General features: G+C 41.8%; 1 protein-coding gene across 3 annotated transcripts; it reads right to left on the minus strand.

Moving 5' to 3' along the window:
- Nucleotides 1-1,018: 1,018 nt before the first annotated feature.
- Nucleotides 1,019-19,158, minus strand: LOC118386820 (probable ribonuclease ZC3H12D). Of its 3 annotated transcripts, none has more exons than XM_035774691.1 (6): nt 19,035-19,158; nt 5,878-6,409; nt 4,165-4,304; nt 3,377-3,611; nt 2,929-3,035; nt 1,019-2,380 (listed from the first exon to the last, which is right to left on the minus strand). In XM_035774691.1, the coding sequence occupies exons 2-6, from the start codon at nt 6,198-6,200 to the stop codon at nt 1,335-1,337; spliced, it is 1,851 nt and encodes a 616-aa protein (XP_035630584.1). In that variant the 5' UTR covers nt 6,201-6,409; nt 19,035-19,158; the 3' UTR covers nt 1,019-1,334. The 3 variants fall into 3 exon arrangements, with proteins under 3 accessions (XP_035630584.1, XP_035630583.1, XP_052379462.1); XM_035774690.1 differs by having other exon boundaries at nt 3,377-3,614; XM_052523502.1 differs by lacking the exon at nt 19,035-19,158 and having other exon boundaries at nt 3,377-3,614; nt 5,878-6,638.
- Between the last annotated feature and the right edge of the window lie 1,508 nt (nt 19,159-20,666).

The raw sequence follows: 20,666 nt of genomic DNA on the forward strand, positions 1-20,666 counted from the left end.
ATAGACGCTTTCAAATCGGATGGAAGAAAAGACTTTGGTAATTGTATTAAGGTGTTGTCTATGTACAGCTTGGTGGAAGGCAACTGTTTCCCGGGGGCTTTCAGAAATCAGAGTATTTTGCTATGCAGTATAAATTGGGTTTTCTAGAGTGTTCCAAAGATCAGAATGAATATGTTTTAAAAGTATTCCTGTTTCAAATCAGCAGATATTTATATAGGTATGTGCTTTACCATATCTCCTCCTGGCCAGAAGTTTAGAATATATCCTCAAAAAAAAAGACTACAAGGACAGTGCCATCTTTACATTTCTAGTAAAGTGAGACAAAATGGTGACTGTCCTCTTTGTATCTTGTTTTTTATTTGGTATCATTTGTCCTGTGAAGCTTTTGTTTGATGCGGATGGTTTAAAAGTTTACCATTGTAATGATTTTACCTTAATTGTGGAATAGTTTATTATTCTTTGTGAAGTTTTTTTTACATGTTGCCTTACATTAATGCCTTAGATTGGCATTTGTATTGATTATGTATGCAGTCACAAATCAAGATTATTTTTTTTATTTTTACCAAAGCATAGTATATTGTTTAAAAAAAACAATTAGGTAGAAGCTAAATTCTTTGTCTCTCTTAAGCACTTATGTCATGTTTTTTTTTCTTTCTCTAAAACCCCCAAAGAAACCCAGTTTTCAGCTTTATCTGCAAAGCTCGTTGTGAAGAGTCAGTTCATACTTGTTTTATTAATAAAACAAAATAAAATAATTTGGATATCTAAAGTGTTTTTGATTTTAGCTGGGAAGTTATTTGTAAAAAAAATAATATATATATGAAAATAATCTATTCTGGAATTGTTATTGGATATTCTACATGTTGATTCCATTCCATTGGTTGTTGGCTTGTGGTGACGTGATGACAATTGGATCATTTCTCCTCACTCCAATAGATGGCAGTAGAGACCTAAAATAGTTGGTATGGTAAAGTGCAGGGAGCTTGGCAGTGTGTAAATGAGATGGATAATCAGACAATTGCCAATGACTTATGTTTAATATGGATAAGAATAATGACAAGGACAGTATTATTCTGCATACCATACAGGTCAACATCCATTTTGTCTGATAGCTTCCCTCAGTTTGAGGCTACATGATAAAACAACACATGCTGCTTTGAATATATTTAAGTCAATGCTAGATTCCAAATGAACTAGCATCATTCAGGAGACAGTAGTGCATTGCACTTGACATAACACATTCAGCTCAGATTGCTACATTTCAGGCTTTCCTCTAGTCTGCTGAAGACTACTGTGTTTAATGCTTACAGAGAAATGATCACAGATCTTGCATGTTAGAAAGGAATGTGGCTGATTCGGAACCTCTGAATCAGAGGCACCAGCTCTGACATATTGAGGGTGTGTGGGTACACACTCATCACATAGTCTACCATGCTGTGGGGGAAGAGGGTGCTGAGCTGGTTCTTCACACTCCTCCTCTGCTCACTCTCTGGAGCTTTACCTCCATTGGACCTGGTCATCCCCACTCTCTCGCCAGAGAGGCCCTGTCCCGGGCTGTGTTCTGGGAGGCTGTGACTCTGCCTTTGTGGGGGAGGACTCTGGAAGTACTGCTGCTCTGTGAAATGGATATGGTTACTGTGAACAGCATAGGAGCACCCTCCTAGCTTTGACTGGAGATGTTGGTGTTTGTACATGCACGGGCTGCACTCAAAGCTTTGTGAGTCGTCACAGCCACACTGTGGCAGTTTTTGCGGGGCATCCCAGGCTGAGGAGGGTCCACCCAGGCTGAGCCTCTGTTGGTTGCTGGCGTGGCTGTGGCTGTGGCTGCTGGAAGTGCTGGAAGGGTAGAAGTCCCCACTGTGCTGGCTGCAGTTGGCCACCCCACTGCTGTAGGTGTAGGACACCACTGGCCCCTTGGTGTTGTTGGTCTGGTCCTGGACATAGAGTCTGGACAGGGAGGCTTCCAGGGAGCTGAAGGCCTCGTCAGTGTCTGGGCTGGGGCAGAGGCTGAGGCTGGACCTGTGGTGTAGAGTTGGGCTGCCTGTTTTTCTCTGGCTGGTGAACTGATCGATAGGCGAAGCCCTGTGGGAATGGGAATGGGAATGCTCTTCTTTTATAAGGGGAGGCGGTGTGGATAGATATCTGTATAGATGAGTAGTAGTTAGATCCAGCTCATAAGGGGATGTGTAAGGGTGGGCCTCCTGGCTGACTTCCTGGATCAGAGCAGGGCTGGGGCCTGAGGGGAGAAATGACCGCTCCCTGTCTGTTTGAGCAGTAGGTTTGCTCTTGGCTCTCAGCTCATCTGCCACAGACAGCTGTGATTGGTTGGAGCGCTCTGGGTGGTAGAACTTGCACTTCACTCCGTAAGTACACTTCTTTCCTGGAAAGAAACAAATAAGGAATATTTATGGGCTTTCAAAACACGGCTTGCAGATGTACCATGTATCTCTTTAAAGAGACTGTCAACAAGGATGTGTGTCCGTCTGAGTGCACTGTAAAGCCCTCTTCCCCCCCCCCCCTTCTTCAGTACTGTAAACACACTTGGCAAGGCAAACAAAAATAAAGTCTGGTCACCAGCCTGTTTTTGATCCCCTAGGTACACGGTGGAGTGCTATGAGGGAGCTTTGTACTCCCCTGACAGGAGTAATAATAATAATAATCCCAGGCCTGCCATTTAATCTGAAGCTCTACTATCCTGGGTGTCGATAAAAAGGCCTTTTGTTTGTGAGTGGTACTGTGCCTTGGAGGGGAGCTGCTCTCTTATGGCCAACAGGCAACCAAATAAAATCACAAGACCCAACTGCTAATCACAAACTGGAAATCAAATCCTGCTCAGCTGGCTCATATTGGAGTTAGTTGAAACCCTCCAGATAAATGAGAAAGGAAACTAAAAATAAAAGTGTGTATTGTAAAAAAATATCTACCAACCATACGGGCAATGCTGCTGCTTGTTTTCTGGGGTCCACTGCTTTTTCATCAGAAAGTTGTCAATCGTTGGGCCATTCCTTCCCAGAGGATCATCTGGAGGCATGAACCTCGAATATAAAGTCATAGAAAGACGAAAGTAAGCATGATGCTCAAAACTCTTGGAAGCCATGCCTTTGTTACAGATCTATCATATGTTTACAAGCTGGAGTGATTATGTAGGTGGTGGAACCATCTCTCTCGTACTGTATCCCCTGTATCCCCAACCCCAATTTGAAATGGTTTATATCCTCCTTATAGGCCCTGCATCAGGTACCCTCATAGATGTTAAGGGCTTGTAAGTAAGCATTTCACAGCAAGGTCTACGCCTGTTGTATTCGGCGCCTGTGACAAATGCGGTTTGATTGGATTTGATTTGACCTTTGCTGGGTGATTCAGTGTTGAGACTTACTTGTCATTGGCGAAGCTGTACATCAACAGCCTTTCCTCTATGAACGTCTTCCACTCTGGCCTCTCTATCTGCAGGTCTCTGTAGTTGTCATTGGACACAACGATACCGTCGGACTCGTAGGCCAGCTTGACGATGTAGCGGTCGTCGTAACATACCACTCTCTTCCCGTTGACGCAGCGTGACGGGGTGTACACCAGGATCGCCCTCTTCTCCAGCTCATGGAGGATGTGCTGATCTGCTGGGCCACGTCACAAGAGGTTAGGGTTTCACGGAGTTGATGGGTCATATGTCAGCCATTAACAAGACATGGTCTTTGTCCCAAATGGCACATCTTTCCCTATATAGTGCACTACTTTTGACCTGAGCCTTTTGACCAAAGTCCTATGGGCCCTGGTCACAGGTAGTGCACTACATAGGGAAAATGGTGCCATTTGGTCCAAAGACATGGTGTGAATAACAATTCTCAGTTATAAAAGACCATAAAGAAGATTGAAACCTGGACCATTAATGTCCCTTACGAAAACAAAGATTGCAGTCAGAGTGCAGTATAACAGCAATATGCTGCAATACTGCGTCCATACTGCAGTCATTTTGCAGTGTAACTGCAGCGACAGTGCAGTATAACTGCAGTTCAACTGCAGTTATTCTGCAAAATACCACAGCACTTGTACTGCAGTTTCAAAACGAATCTGTTTTGTAAGAGATTGTAGATCTCTGTGTGTTGGTGACCGTTAGCACCACAGTGCCATCTAGCCCTGGTCAGACAGTATAACAGGTGTGTGTCCTACCTGTCATGGGGGCCTCGGGACTGGGCTGCTCCTTCCTCCACAGGGGCACGAACACAGTGATGTCACGAAGACCCCTCTCCAGAAACCACCTGACTGCCAGCAGCAGCCCCCGGCATGAAAACACTTGCTTGTTGCCATGGCTACAAAGACAGAGTATGAAAATTAGCTTCCTTTTTTCACTTCTAAACAGCTGTCACGTCTCTCTTCCCTTCTCAGAAATCCTGTCAGCCGTGTGACCCAACTACTCCAATTCATGTGAACTCTTGCAGAACCACAGCAAAGACACTGTTGTGTGTCCTTCAATCCCAGAAACAAGCCTTAAGGGAAAACTATCTCCCCAAATGACTATAAACTGGAATAACAGGAAGTCTCAGAATCTCTGTGTGCCTCTTCAACAACACTACTCTTCTGTTCTTGGAAAAGCTTGGATAAGGTATAATGTTACACTTATTTAACCTCGCATGACAGATGTGAGCTGCAGCATCCTGTATGGTAGTGGCGTGATGTCTCCAGCGGAACTTTAGACAGGTCTAAGACTTGCTGCGCGGAGACCTGAAAGGGCCTGACTGACAGGAGCTCACTGAGAGAGGATGATTTGCCTACGGGCATCAGTAAATAGAGCAATCAACCATCAGGAAGTGGTAGGCAGCTTTTCACCAAACATAAGACCTCATTGCCTATTTTTAAAACACTCTGGGGCACCCAAACCCAACAACAACACTAGAACAACAATGATGTTATAGAAAACACACAATGATGAGTAGAAAGATGTCTTTTGCTTAGAAAGTTGAGACAGTGTTTTGGGTAGACTTTTTTTTTTCTCTCCAGTCAGACAGAGTCCTTACGGGACAAGCAAACTCAGGACTTGAGTAATCAAAGGTGGCTTTGTAAGCAGACTGCACAGTCACTGAGATATCTGCCAACGGGGTGAGTATGAGAGGAGTGACTGTGCCTTAGAAGTAGAAACCTTCAAAAGTTCAGCGACAGTCCCCCACAAAAAGCAGATCTAATTCAAGACGAGTGATCTGTGTCAGAAAGAAAATCTCCGATTTATGAGAAGTGAACATTGTTGTTTTGTTCCTCTCAGTTTCTGCTATCGTTTCATCCCCTCCCTCCCATCACCTGTTGATTATCGCAGAGTATTTTTAACTATTTTTTTCTCTCACTATTGTTATAGCATATCTGATGCTATTGATCGATAGACAATCGCCATTGCATCTGAATACGAGTTATTTATGTTGAAGGCAAAGGTCATCCTCTCATATACCTGTGGTCACCTGCCAGCCACCGCAGATTCTTCTGAAATTCACCTCAAAGCATCACCCACTCTCACTTCCCTCTCTATTAATGAGGAAGCGTGAGATGAGTTGGTCTGTGAAGTGAAACTGGAGTGGATATAGCATTCAGTTACTGGCACGCAATGGTAACACCGTTATTTATACCTCAGTGGGTAACATCTGCCCAGAATAGGACAAGTTAGGTAGCCGCATAGAGTAAAAAGGAAAGGACCATTGATGTACTACTTCACATGCTCTCTATGGGGGCAATGTACCGTGACAATACAGGTACTGTCCGTGACCAGATAAATCCCTATGTGCTGTTGTGTTTTTTTCTCATTACCATCATTTGTGCCAGCATTTCATCCAGTACTCTGTCTTTATCCATCTAATGCTACAATCCCTATAGTCCTAAATGGAGGATCAGTAAACTCACCTCATGGCCACATTGCTCCCATCAATGACCACTGGTCTGAATCCCCCAGTGGGATCCCTGTCTGTAGCTGAGCTGGGCCGCAGGCGCTGGCTGGGCTGGGGAGAGCTGCAGCCTCGGGGGATCAGCTGTGGGCTGGAGTAGGCTGAGCGGCTGGCTGGTATGGATGGGGTGGTGGTAGTGGGGGTCTGGCAGGTCTTGATCAGCTCCTCCAGTATGTCGTTTGTCTGGGCGTCATGGCGCAGGCTCTCCAACACGCGCGCAATGTCACTGTGGGAGTAGCCCAGCTTGAGGAAGCGCTCCACTTTTCCATGCTGCTGGTCCATGCTGCTGGTCCTCAGCTCAGTTAGGCTTCCTCCCTCAGTTCTGTCAGTGTCTCTAAGTAGTCTAGGTGTCCTCCTTCCAGGCTCCTGGCAGGGCTCTGTCTGTCGGGGAATCCTCCTCGCCTCCCTTTTCTATCATTTCATCATGGTTTCCACAGCAACCGTGTCAGTTTTGGAAGATTTGACAGGTGCAGAAGAGGCATTCTCTGGTTCTGTAAACACAGGAAGTATCATGGTGGAGTCACAGGGACTTTTAGACACTTTGAATGTGGTTAGACTGGCAGCGATAGAATTGGCTGCTTGCGCTGCCACAGCCTCGTGATCACGCACGCACGTCATAACAGGTCGAGAAAGCCCCTGTAGTCTCAGGCCAACTTAAATAAAGCCCTGCTCTAATGCTTTCATTTGGTGTCTGATACCAGTGTCCGTTGTCATAACAAATATACACCACTGGAATCGTTGAGGATGTTGGTCTCAAAACAGAAATGTTTTATGATATTTGTTTTGCAAAAACTTGAACACCAACCCAGTCAGACATCTTCTAAAGATAATCTGGAAAACCCCAATAATTATTTTACAAAGTGACTGCACTAATGACTGGGAGGGTGAAAGTGACATGCATTCCATACAGGTTCAGCCCACCCTTTACCTTCTATTCTGGTTCCGGAATGTGCTTAACTCTAAGAATAGCAAGAAGTTGTCAACGATACTAAGATAACGTGTATTTTACACAGATCGTAGACCGTGAACAGTGAACAAGCCCTCAGTGAAACCCCTTATCTCTATTTTAGAACGTGAAGTTACACTTGTATGCACACATACAATTGTTAGGCCTTACGTGAAATGCCATCCACCCCCATCATGTGTTCCTTCATAGCACCCTTTCTTCCTGATTTGCATTCGACTTTGAAGGCAGTGGTGTCATCGGTTTGATAAGAGACTTGGATAAAGAGGAAGTTAATGTCAGGCTAAGACGAACATCGCCATGTTTTAGTATAAACTCGAACAAAGAAGCATACCATGCCAGTTAGTCATCTACATGCAGAACAAGTTGAAGATCAATTTACATTAAGGTACCCTACACCCCAATGTTCATTTGCATGTGAGAACAGTGTTTATGATCTTATACCTCTTCACAGCTTGAACAATCTACATCTAACCACATCCCCTCACACCACTTCATCTCAAACCAGAGATGAATCATTCTGCACCAGACTAGACACATGCCGACGTTATTTTAACATTTTTATTTAAACTTTATTTAACCAGGTAGGCCAGTTGAGAACAAGCTCTCGTTTACAACTGCGACCTGTCCAAGATAAAGCAAAGCAGTGCGACAAAAACAACAGCACAGAGTTACACATAAACAAAAGTGCAGTAAATAACACAAAGTAAAAGAAGAATTGGGGGAAAAAATGAAAAATCTATGTACAGTGTGTGAAAATGTAGTGAAGTAGGGAGGTAGGCAATAAATAGGCCTTAGAGGCAAAAATATTAACAATGTTGCATTAATACTAGAGTGATAGATGTGTAGATGATGATGTGCAAGTAGAGCTACTGGGGTGCAAAAGAGCAAGAGGGTAAGTAATACTATCGGGATGAGGTAGTTGGGTGTGCTATTTACAGATGGTATGTGTACAGGTACAGTGATCGCTAACCTGCTCAGACAGCTGATGCTTAAAGTTAGAGAGAGAGATAGATATAAGACTCCACCTTCTGATATTTTTGCAATTCATTCCTGGAAGGAAAGGCGGCCAAATGAGGTTTTGGCTTCAGGGATGGCCAGGGAAATATACCTGCTGGAGCGTGTGCTACGGGTGGGTGTTGCTATGGTGACCAGTGAGCTGAGATAAGGCAGGGCTTTACCTAGCAAAGACTTATAGATGACCTGGAGCCAGTGGGTTTGACAACGAATATGGAGCTAGGGCCAGCCAACGCGAGCATATAGGTCGCAGTGGTGAGTAGTATATGGGGGTCAAAAGTTTTAGAACACCTACTCAATCAAGGATTTTTCTTTATTTTTACAATTTTCTACATTGTAGAATAATAGTGAAGACATCAAAACTATGAAATAACACATATGGAATCATGTAGTAACCAAAGAAGTGTTAAACAAATCAAAGTATATTTTAGATTTGAGATTCTTCAAATAGCCACCCTTTGTCTTGATGACAGCTTTGCACACTCTTGGCATTCTCTCAACCAGCTTCAACTGGAATTCTTGAAAGAGTTCCCACATATGTTGAGCACTTGGCTGCTTTTCCTTCACTCTGCAGTCCATTTCAATTAACAGGTGTGCCTTCTTAAAAGTTTATTTGTGCAATTTCTTTCCTTCTTAATGTGTTTGGGCCAATCAGTTGTGTTGTGACACGGTATGGGGGTATACAGAAGATAGCCCTATTTCGTAAAACACCAAGCCCATATTGCATGGTCACTTTAACTCTACCTACATGTACTTATTACCTCAATTACTGTGACTAACCGGTGCCCCCACGCACATTGACTGTCTACCTGTACCCCCTGTATATAGCCTCGCTATTGTTATTTTTTAAAAATGTTTTACTTAACTATTTTTTACTTAACACTTATTTTTCTTAAAACTGCATTGTTGGTTAAGGGCTTGTAAGTAAGCATTTCACTGTAAGTTTGTATTCGGCGCATGTGACAAATAAATAACATTTGATTTGATCATGGCGAGAACAGCTCAAATAAGCAAAGAGAAACGACAGTCCATCATTACTTTAAGGCATGAAGGTCAGTCAATACGGAAAATTTCAAGAGCTTTGAAAGTTTCTTCAAGTGCAGTCACACAAACCATCAAGCGCTATGATGAAACTGGCTCTCATGAGGACCATCACAGGAAAGGAAGACCCAGAGTTACCTCTGCTGCATAGGATCATTAGAGTTCCCAGCCTCATAAATTGCAGCCCAAATAAATGCTTCAGAGTTCAAGTAACAGATACATATCAGCATCAATTGTTCAGAGGAGACTGTGAATCAGGCCTTCCATGGTCGAATTTCTGCAAAGAAACCACTACTTAAAGACACCAATAAGAAGAAGTGACTTGCTTAAGCCAAGAGACATGAGCAATGGACATTAGACCCGGTGGAGATTTGTCCTTTGGTCTGGAGTCCAAATGTGAGATTTTTTGGTTCCAACTGCTATGTCTTTGTGAGACACCCAGTGTGGGTGAACAGATGATCTCCGCATGTGTATTTCCCACCGTAAAGCATGGATGAAGAGGTGTGATGGTGTGGCCGTACTTTACTGGTGACAGAGACTGTGATTTATTTAGAATTCAAGGCACACTTAACCAGCATGGCTACCACAGCATTCTGCAGCGATACACCATCCCATCTGGTTTGGGCTTAGTGGGACTATCATTTGTTTTTCAACAGGACAATGACCCAACACACCTCCAGGCTGTTTAAGGGCTATTTGACATAGAAGGAGAGTGATGGAGTGCTGCATCAGATGACCTGGCCCCCACAATCCCCCAACCTTAACCAAATTGAGATGGTTTGGGATGAGTCGGACTGCAGAGTGAAGGGAAAGCCGCCAACAAGTGCTCAGCATAAGTTGGAGCTCCTTCAAGACTGTTGGAAAAGCATTCCAGGTGAAGCTGGTTGAGAGAATGCCAAGAGTGTGCAAAGCTGTCATCAAGGCAAAGGGTGGCTATTTGAAGAATCTCAAATATATTTTGATTTGTTTAACACTTTTTTGGTTACTACATGATTCCATATGTGTTATTTCATAGTTTTATTCTATAATGTAGAAAATAGTAAAAATAAAGAAAAACCCTTGAATGAGTAGGTGTTTATATTACTCTTACAGAATATCCACGTGGGCGAAGATATTGGAAGTTTAATTAAAGCCTATTGGATGATAACTGGTTTTTACAGAGGACAGAAGAATTTATAACAGACTATTTCCGACATAACATAGGTACAGCAGATCCCCTTAATGTATGGGACACTTTTAAATGTACCTTTAGAGGCCATGCAATTCTATGCTCATCTCTAAAACAAAAGCAATTTAGTTCAAAAGAGTCCATATCAACAAAAGAAATAGAAGGACTAACAGTACAGATAGATAGAAACACCACTGTACCATAGAGACACATAATAAGTTAGAAGAAAAACAAAAAGAAATGTAGGATCTTATTCAAGAAAGATCAGATGTAAAATGAACTCAGCAAAAAAAGAAATGTCCTTTTTTAGGACCCTGTTTTTCAAAGATAATTTGTAAAAATCCAAATAACTTCACAGATCTTCATTGTAAAGGGTTTACACACTGTTTCCCATGCTTGTTCAATGAGTCATAAACAATTAATAAACATGCACTTGTGGAACAGTCATTAAGACACTAACAGCTAACAGATGGTAATTAAGATCAGAGTTGTGAAAACTTAGGACATTAAAGAGGCCTTTCTACTGACTCTGAAAAAAAACAAAAGAAAGATGCCCAGGGTCCATGCTCATCTGCGTGAACGTGCCTTAGGCATGCTGCAAGGAGGAATGAGGACTGCAGATGTTGCCAGGGCAATAAATTGCAATGTCCGTACTTGTAAGAAGCCTAAGACAGTGCTACAGGGAGACAGGACGGACAGCTGATCGTCCTCAGGTATAGGATGGCAACAACAATTGCCCGAGTTACACAAGGAACGCACAATCCCTCCATCAGTACTCAGACTGTCCGCAATAGGCTGAGAGAGGCTGGACTGAGGGCTTGTAGGCCTGTTGTAAGGCAGGTCCTCACCAGACATTACCGGCAACAACGTCGCCTATGGGCACCGTCGCTGGACCAGACAGGACTGGCAAAAAGTGCTCTTCACTTACGAGTCGTTGTTTTGTCTCACCAGGGGTGATGGTCAGATTTACATTTATCATCGAAGGAATGATCTTTACACCGAAGCCTGCACTGTGGAGCGGGATCGATTTGGAGGTGGTTGGTCCGTTTTGGTCTGGGGCGGTGTGTCTCAGCATCATTGGACTGAGCTTGTTGTCATTGCAGGGAATCTCAATGCTGTGCGTTACAAGGAAGACATCCTCGTCCCTCATGTGGTACCCTTCCTGCAGGCTCATCCTGACATGACCCTCCAGTATGACAATGCCACCAGCCATACTGCTCGTTCTGTGCGTGATTTCCTGTAAGACAGGAATGTCAGTGTTCTGCCATGGCCAGCGAAGAGCCCGGATCTCAATCTCATTGAGCACGTCTAGGACCTGTTGGATCGGAGGGTGAGGGCTAGGGCCATTCCCCCCAGAAATCCCCAGGAACTTGCATGTGCTTTGGTGCAGGAGTGGGGTAACATCTCACAGCGAGAACTGGCAAATCTGGTGCAGTCCATGAGGAGGAGATGCACTGCAGTACTTAATGCAGCTGGTGGCCACACCAGATACTGACTGTTACTTTTTATTTTGACCCCCCCTTTGTTCAGGGACACATTATTCCATTTCTGTTAATCACATGTCTGTGGAACTTGTTCAGTATATGTCTCAGTTGTTGAGTCTTATGTTCATACAAATATTGACACGTTAAGTTTGCTGAAAATAAACACAGTTGACAGTGAGAGGACGTTTCTATTTTTGCTGAGTTTATTACAAAAAATAAAGTGAACTAGATGGAATATGGAGAAAAATGCCCCATACTCTTTTTTAATCATAGAAATGCTACCAAAAATGATTTACTGAAACTAATGACAGTCACCCATGGTTCATGATAGAATATTTTGAAAGAGGAAGCAAAGTACTTTAAGCATATGTTTTCATTTCAGTCTCCTCTATCTCTACTAACCAAAGTTAATTCTATGGATTTTTTTTCTATTAATAATGTAAAATTAACAGCTGTAGACTCATGTGAAGGCCACATTACAGAGGAGGAACTTCTTGATGCTATTAAAGCCTTTAAGTCCGGGAAAACTCCAGGGCTGGATGACATACCAGTTGAGGTATACTAAACCTTTGTTGATGTACTCAGAGGACCATTATTGATATGTTTTAAACATTCCTATAAAAATGGTAGGTTATCAGATACTCAGCAAGAAGGTCTGATTTCATTATTCCTGAAACAGGAACCAGGTGGTAAATATAAAGATCCAGTCCGTTTCAAAAAATTGGAGGTCCCTTACACTTCAGTGTTTCTCGCAAAATGCATAGCGCAAAGAATTTAAAAGGTATTGTCGGATATTATTCCTCCTCCTCCTAAAGGACTCTCAGACTCTGAGAAACAAGAGTCTCTGGTTGGATGAAACCAAGATTGAACACTTTGTCCTGAATGCCAAGTGTCACGTCTGGAGGAAACCTGGCACCATCCCTACGGTGAAGCATGATGATGGCAGCACCATGCTGTGTAGATGTTTTTGAGCGGCAGGGACAGTGAGACTAGTCAGAATCGAGGGAAAGATTAAGTGGAGCAAAGTATAGAGAGATCCTTGATGAAAACCTGCTCCAGAGCACTCAGGATCTCAGACTGGGGTGAAGGTTCACCTTCCAACAGGACAACAACCCTAAGCACACAGCCAAGACAACACAGGAGTGGCGTGTGTAGTGAGTAAAGGGTCTGAATACTTATGTAAATGTGATGTTTCTGTTTTGCAAAAAAAATCTAAAAACATGCTTTTGCTTTGTCATTATGGGGTATTGTGTGTAGATTGACGAGGGGGGGAAACAATTTAATACATTTTTGAATAAGGCTGTAACTCAATATGTGGAAAAAGTCAAGGGGTCTGAATCCTTTCAAAATGTGATGTATATCTTCGTTATATTTTACTAGGATATGACGTTTCTATTTTTAAGGACTTCAAATGTATCAATGGATGTTTTAGGTAGGCGATACATAGGCTACTGTAAAATGTAGCGTTTTCTTGGTATAGAAACACCATAGTATAAATTAATTGAATTAAGCTAAAATATCAGATATAAATCATAAACAATAAAGGCCAGTATCAGCTTCTTTTCATAAATATAAGGGAATAAATAATCTCGAACTGCAGTGGACAAATTATTTGCGCACAGAAGCAAGCACCAAAAAGCTTAAAATATGCATTATATGCAATATACACAATATGCATATGTGGGAAACGCACCCTACAAATAAAATATTATTATTATGAATATAAAGACAGGAAAATACACACTTAAAAGCTTCGTTACATAAAGAGATATTAGTGAAATTCGGGAATATAACCATAATACAAACAAGAGAAAGGAGAATGGAATATATTTGAAAAGTTTACGTTTAGATTTGATTGGAGAAAGAAAATAAGTGGGCCCTCAGGTCATGACTCGATACTGCCATCTGCAGGAAGATAACAAGATTCCAACATTCCATAGTACTCCATTACACTTAACTAGGAACCTGCACAGAGTCCAGTAGGACAGTGTCACAAGGCTACATAGTCACAGGCCCACACTTCACCACTGTTTAAGGGAATACACAGCTGTCCTTGATTGTGAGCTGGAATTAAATGTTGAATGAAATGTGTGCGACACAAGAGGTAAACGGTTTTCATCAATAGAAGGAATGTAAGGAGCTAAGGTGATATCATAAGGACATAGCCTCAGGAAGTAGTTTGGGGGTGGATGTGCAGCATTTGTACGCTAATACAGGACTAGTTAAGGACCACAAAGGACATTTGTGAAACATTTTTATTTGAGTGTTCACCAGCATTTGTAACTTGAGTCTGACAATTATCTGTACAAAACAGTTGATCTGATAATACTTGCTTGATATCCACTACCGTTCAAACATTTGGGGTCACTTAGAAATGTCCTTGTTATTGAAAGAAAGGCATTTTTTTTGTCCATTATTTGTCCATTGTTAATGTTGTAAATGACTATTGTAGCTGCAAACGGCTGATTTTTTATGGAATCTCTACATAGGTGTACAGAGGCCCATTATCAGCAACCATCACTCCTGTGTTCCAATGGCACGTTGTGTTAGCTAATACAAGTTTATCATTTTAAAAGGCTAATTGAACATTAGAAAACCCTTTTGCAATTATCTTAGCACAGCTGAAAACTGTTGTCCTGATTAAAGAAACAATAAAAATGGCCTTCTTTAGACTAGTTGAGTATCTAGAGCATCAGTTCGATTACAGACTCAAAATGGCCAGAAACAAAGAACTTTATTCTGAAACATGTCAGCCTATTCTTGTTCTGAGAAATGAAGGCTATTCCATGCGAGAAATTGCCAAGAAACTGAAGATCTCGTACAACACTATGTACGATTCCTTTCATAGAACAGCGCAAAACTGGATCTAACTAGAATAGAAAGAGGAGTGGGAGGCCCCAGTGCACAACTGAGCAAGAGGACAAGTACATTAGAGTGTCAAGTTTGAGAAACAGATGCCTCACAAGTCCTCAACTGTCAGCTTCATTAAAAAGTACCCGCAAAATACCAGTCTCAATGTCAACAGTGAAGAGGCGACTCCGGGATCCTGGCCTTCTAGGCAGAGTTGCAAAGAAAAGCCTCAGACTGGCCAATAAAAAGAAAAGATTAAGACACAGACACTGGACAGAGGAACTCTGTCGAGAAGGCCAGCATCCCGGTGTCGCCCCTTCACTGTTGATGTTGAGACTGGTGTTTTGCGGGTCATTCAGTTGCCTGAGTACTTCAATGGTATAGGCAGTGTAGTCTTGTACAGTAACAGTGCCTCCCTTGTCCTCGCAGATGACTATAGAGTAAGTTATTCCTGAAATAAGGGATAGAAGCCTCTAGCTTGGATATACACTACATGACCAAAAGTATGTGGACACCTGCTCTTCAAACATCTCATTGCAAAATCATAGGCATTAATATGGAGTTGGTCCCCCATTTGCTGCTATAACAGCCTCCACTCTTCTGGGATGGCTTTCCACAAAGTTGGCCTGAACCATGACAAACAGCCTCAGACCATTATTCCTCCTCCACCAAATTCTACAGTTGGCACTATGCATTGGGGCAGGTAGCGTTCTCCTGGTATCCGCCAAACCCAGATTAGTCCGTTGGACTGCCAGATGGCGAAGCGTGATTCATCACTCCAGAGAACGCGTTTCCACTGCTCAAGAGTCCAATGGTGGAAAGCTTTACACCACTCCAGCCGACGCTTGGCATTGTGTGTGACTGCTCGACCATGGAAACCCATTTCATTAAGCTCCTGACGAACAGTTATTGGGCTGACGTTGCTTTCAAGGTAGTTTGGAACTCGGTAGTGAGGGTTGCAACCGTGGACAGATGATGTATACGTGCTACTCGCTTCAACGTTTGGCGGTCCTGTTCTGTGAGCTTGTGTATCCTACCACTTCGCAGCTGAGCTGTTGTTGCTCCTAGACGTTTACACTTCACAATAACAGCACTTACAGTTGACCAGGGCAGCTCTAGCAGGGCAGAAATTTGACAAACTGACTTGTTGGAAAGGTTGATCCCATGACAGTGCCACATTGAAAGTCACTGAGCTCTTTAGTATGGCCTTTCTAATGCAAACGTTTGTCTATGGAGGTTGCAATGCTGTGTGCTCGATTTTATACACCTATCAGCAACAGTTTAGCGGAAACAGCCTAATCCACTAATTTAAAGGGGTGTCCACGTACTTTAGTATATATTGTGTATGTGTTTATGCACCAGTCTGTAGTATGTGTCCACAGCTGGGTCAATAGGCCCACCCAGGTGGAATGAATGTAGATGGATCCATAAACACACTTTTCGTGGGGACAGAGGAGTTGCAATCTCTAAAGAACAGTTTCACATGCAATGTGATTATTAATTAGTTGTTGAAATGTGTTTCAGTTGTGTGTCCTGATATTCAGGCTGATTTGCTGCTATATGTATTATTTTGTATGTACAGTTGATGTAGGACGTTTACATACACTAAGGTTGGAGTCATTAAAACTCGTTTTTCAACCCCTCCACAAATTTCTTAATAACAAACTATAGTTTTGGCAAGTCAGTAAGGACATCTACTTTGTGCATGACACAAGTCATTTTTCCAACAATTGTTTACAGACAGATTATTTAACTTATAATTCACTGTATCACAATTCAAGTGGGTCAGAAGTTTACATACACTAAGTTGACTGTGCCTTGAAACAGCTTGGAAAATTCCAGAAAATGACATCATAGCTTTAGAAGCTTCTTGGAGGTGTACCTGTGGATGTATTTCAAGGCCTACCTTCAAACTCAGTGCCTCTTTGCTTGACATCACGGGAAAATAAAAATAAATCAGCCAAGACCTCAGAAAAAAAATTGTAGACCTCCACAAGTCTGAGTCATTCTTGGGAGCAATTTCCAAATGCCTGAAGGTACCACGTTCATCTGTACAATCAATAGTACGCAAGTATAAACACCATGGGACCATGCAGCCATCATACTGCTCAGGAAGGAGACGTGTTCTGTCTCCTAGAGATGAACGTACTTTGGTGCAAAAAGTGCAAATCAATCCCAGAACAACAGTGAAGGACCTTGTGAAGATGCTGGAGGAAACAGGTACAAAGGTATCTATATCCACAGTAAAACGAGTCCTATATCAACATAACCTGAAAGGCCGCTCAGCAGGGATGAAGCCACTGCTCCAAAACCGCCATAATTTTTATTTAAAAAAAAAAGCCAGACTACGGTTTGCAACTGCACGTGGGTACTAAGATCGTACTTTTTGGAGAAATGTCCTCTGTTCTGATGAAACAAAAATAGAACTGTTTGGCCATAATGACCATCGTTATGTTTGGAAGAAAAAGGGGGAGGCTTGCAAGCCAAAGAACACCATCACAACTGTGAAGCACGGGGGTGGCAGCATCATGTTGTGGGGGTGCTTTTATGCAGGAGGGTCTGGTGCTCTTCACAAAATAGATTGCATCATGAGAAAGGAAATTTGAAGCAACATCTCAAGACATCAGTCAGGAAGTTAAAGCTTGGTCGTAAATGGGTCTTCCAAATGGACATGCATACTTCCAAAGTTGTGGCAAAATGGCTCAAGGACAACAAAGTCAAGGTATTGGAGTGGCCTTCACAAAGCCCTGACCTCAATCCTATAGAAAATTTGTGGGCAGAACTGAAAAATTGTGTGCGAGCAGGAGGCTACAAACCTGACTCGGTTACATCAGCTCTGTCAGGGGGAATGGGCCAAAATTCACCCAACTTATTGTGGGAAGCTTGTGGAAGGCTACCCGAAACGTTTGACCCAAGTTAAACAATTTAAAGGAAATGCTGCCAAATACTAATTGAGTGTATGTAAACTTCTGACCCACTGGGAATGTGATGAAAGAAATAGAAGCTGAAATTAATCATTCTCTCTACTATTATTCTGACATTTCACATTCTTGAAATAATTGGTGATCCTAACTGACCTAAAACAGGGAATTCTTACTAGGATTAAATGTCAGGAATTGTGAAAAACTGAGTTGAAATGTATTTGGCTATGGCGTATGTAAACTTACGACTTCAACTGTATTTTGTGGTAAATAGTTCACTAGTTTATTGCACCATTTTCTTTCTCCAATCAAAAAAAAAATGCATATAGATATTATAAGAAATATCAACATTTTTGAGAAGTAGCATCCACACAAGGGTGCAGCTTCTTCTCAATGTATTTTTTAAACTGTAGACTTTTCAAATATTTTCCCTTCTCCTTTCTGTTGTTTATATTATGGCTATATTCCCACAAATATTCCTTTATGTAATTAAGCTTTTACATGTATATTTTTCTGTCTTGGTAATAAAAGTAATGTTTAATTTGTAGAGCGCATTTGCCACGCTCAATGCACATGTGATGCTCGTTGGTGCTTGCTTCTGTGTGCAAATCATTTGACCACTGCAGTTTGAGATTATTTATTTCCTTTTATTTCTGAAAATAATGAGATATTGACCTTTATTATTTAGGATTTATTCCTGATTACAGTGCCTTCAGAAAGTATTCGCACCCCTTTACTTTTTTTTTTTGTGTTACAGCCTCAATTAAAAATGGATTAATTTGACATTTTGTGTTACTGGTTTACACACAATACCCCATAGGGCCAAAGTGGAATTCTGTTTTTCAAACATTTGACAAATTAATAAAAAATTAAAAGCTGAAATGTCTTGAGTCAATAAGTATTCAACCCCTTTGTTATGGCAAGCCTACATACGGTCAGGAATAAAATTAATTGCATGGACTCATTCTGTGTGCAATAATTTAGCTTAAGATGATTTTTGAATGTCTACCTCATCTCTGTACCCCACACATACTATTATCTATGAGGTCCCTCAGTCGAGCAGTGAATTCCAAACACAGATTCAACCATAAAGATCAGAGAGGTTTTCCTATTCAGGCAGGAATCTTTGGACTGTGCATTTGCATCTTGTTTCAATGTATCTCTTTATTTAGGTTGATGGCATGACGTTGAAACAATGACTTTGATTCAAACATACCATTTTACTATCAACATTGAAACAAGGTCAAATAACCAATGCCTAAATATTCAACATCATTTCTACATGGAGTTTTCAACACAATTTCTACATACACAGTACATAGTTCTGATGATTATGCTGGAATTAGATTGATTCAACAACCTGTTAGTCAGGTTAAGTCAATGTATTGAAGTTGAAGTTTTACCCTAATTTCAATGTTTACAATGCTGTTTGAAATGATATGAAAACAGAACTGGCTGATGACTGTGTGCCCAGTGGGTAGTCTCTTTTAAGCACACACATATACTCTATATCAGGAAGACACATAATCCAAATGAACTATCACAGAAACAAAAACGAACAAAAAAATTACATTGGCTCTAAGAAGTTACAAACATTTCCCTACTGTAAACCCTTGCAGCTCAACAAGATTTGGATATTAGATGCTAATTTTGCTCTCTCTCTCTACTTACTTTTGTGGTGGTTAGAAGAAGCATCAGCCTGCTTGTCTGGTAGCGAGCCTGTTGCTGTGTGAATGAGAGAGCCAACTCGGTCACGTTGAGAGACAGAACCTGTGTGTACTGTTTTTATTCATATGAGGAAGTCTCCTGAGACTTTACTCAGACCATTGCCAGCAAGGAAGCAAAAGACAAATGCAGTCATTTCACTTCCTCATTGTAGCCCCATGCAGAGTTTTGGCTAGAAAGCTTGTTGTATGTGAGCCCAGAGGGTTTTCCCCCTTTCTCTGTTCTTCCTGGTGTGGCTACAACACAGTGGGTCTCCTTGAGACTTAATAGGGAGAGTGGGGTAAGTTGAGCCATTTTTTACATTCCGCTACACAACATGCTTCACAACATGCTAAATAGAACCATATAGGGTTCTTCAGGTTTGTCCCCATAGGGGAACCCTCTTTGGTGCTAGGTAGAACCCTTTGCAAAGGGTTCTACCTTTGACCCTCTATGTAGAGTTCTACACAAAAAACATTTAATTATCTAAAGGTTCTTGCAAGAAGAACCATTTCACTTTTGGAGGGTTCTTCCTAGAACTGTCTATGAACGGTTCCACCAGCCTTATTAGCATTTAAAATAACATTCTTTATGACAGTAACTACATATACTGTATAGTAAGGCCTTGCTTCAATTGTGTTAGGAAAGTCCTGGTTTACAGGCCACATCAGGCCTGCAAGTCACATTATGCTGGCTTACAAAGTGATGTGTAATTCCAGTTTGAATCCGGACAGAGGTGGGTTAAGTGGCATTTTTTCACTTGCAACCTGCAATCAGAATGATTGCTGGGGTAGGGAAGATTGAATACTGAGAGTACCTCAATCATCTAAACTGGAACAACCATCCCGGTAATGAGTGTAATATATCATATAATGGAGGAAAGTCATACTTTTTCAATTCATTCAGGGGGAGGGTTTAGTATTGTTTTATTTAGTCCGGGGGAGGGTCATGTAATTTGAAATGGATTATATGTCATATGGCTCAGTGTTTGAGAATTAGTTGCATATTATATCTCAACGTGTGCCCGATGCTGCCCCTCATCCCTGACTCTCTGCTGGGCGCTCAAGATCAAGTGCGCCTAGTGTGGTCTCAATGAAATGATCCATTGCCTATACTTTAGGCCATATGCCTAGGGCTAGGCTGTATGGAGAGCATGCTTGGAGACGCACAGGGCAAATTTATATTTATAAAAACATTTACAGTACCAGTCAAAAGTTTGGACACACCTACTCAATCAAGGGTTTTACTTTATTTTTTATTATTTTCTACATTGTACAATAATAGTGAAGACATCACAACTATGAAATAACACATATGGAATCATGTAGTAACCAAACAAGAGTTAAACAAATCAAAATATATTTTAGATTCTTCAAAGTAGCCACCCTTTGCCTTGATGACAGCTTTGCATTCTCTCAACCAGCTTCATGATGTAGTCACCTGGAATGCTTTTCCAACAGTCTTGAAGGAGTACCCACATATTCTGAGCACTTGTTGGCAGCTTTTCCTTCACTCTGTGGTCCAACTCATCCCAAACCATCTCAATTGGGTTGAGGTCGGGTGATTGTGGAGGCCAGGTCATCGGATGCAGCACTCCAT

Source organism: Oncorhynchus keta, chromosome 8, assembly GCF_023373465.1.
Source record: "Oncorhynchus keta strain PuntledgeMale-10-30-2019 chromosome 8, Oket_V2, whole genome shotgun sequence".
Lineage (NCBI taxonomy): Eukaryota > Metazoa > Chordata > Actinopteri > Salmoniformes > Salmonidae > Oncorhynchus > Oncorhynchus keta.

Excerpts from the sequence above, each read along its gene's own strand:
- LOC118386820 (XM_035774690.1), bottom strand. The coding sequence starts at position 6,200 with ATGGACCAGCAGCATGGAAAAGTGGAGCGCTTCCTCAAGCTGGGCTAC. Across the intron at positions 4,305-5,877 it reads GGGAGCAATGTGGCCATGAG|CCATGGCAACAAGCAAGTGT; the intron begins GTGAGTTTACTG and ends CTGTCTTTGTAG. Across the intron at positions 2,381-2,928 it reads GCAGCAGCATTGCCCGTATG|GAAAGAAGTGTACTTACGGA; the intron begins GTTGGTAGATAT and ends GTTTCTTTCCAG.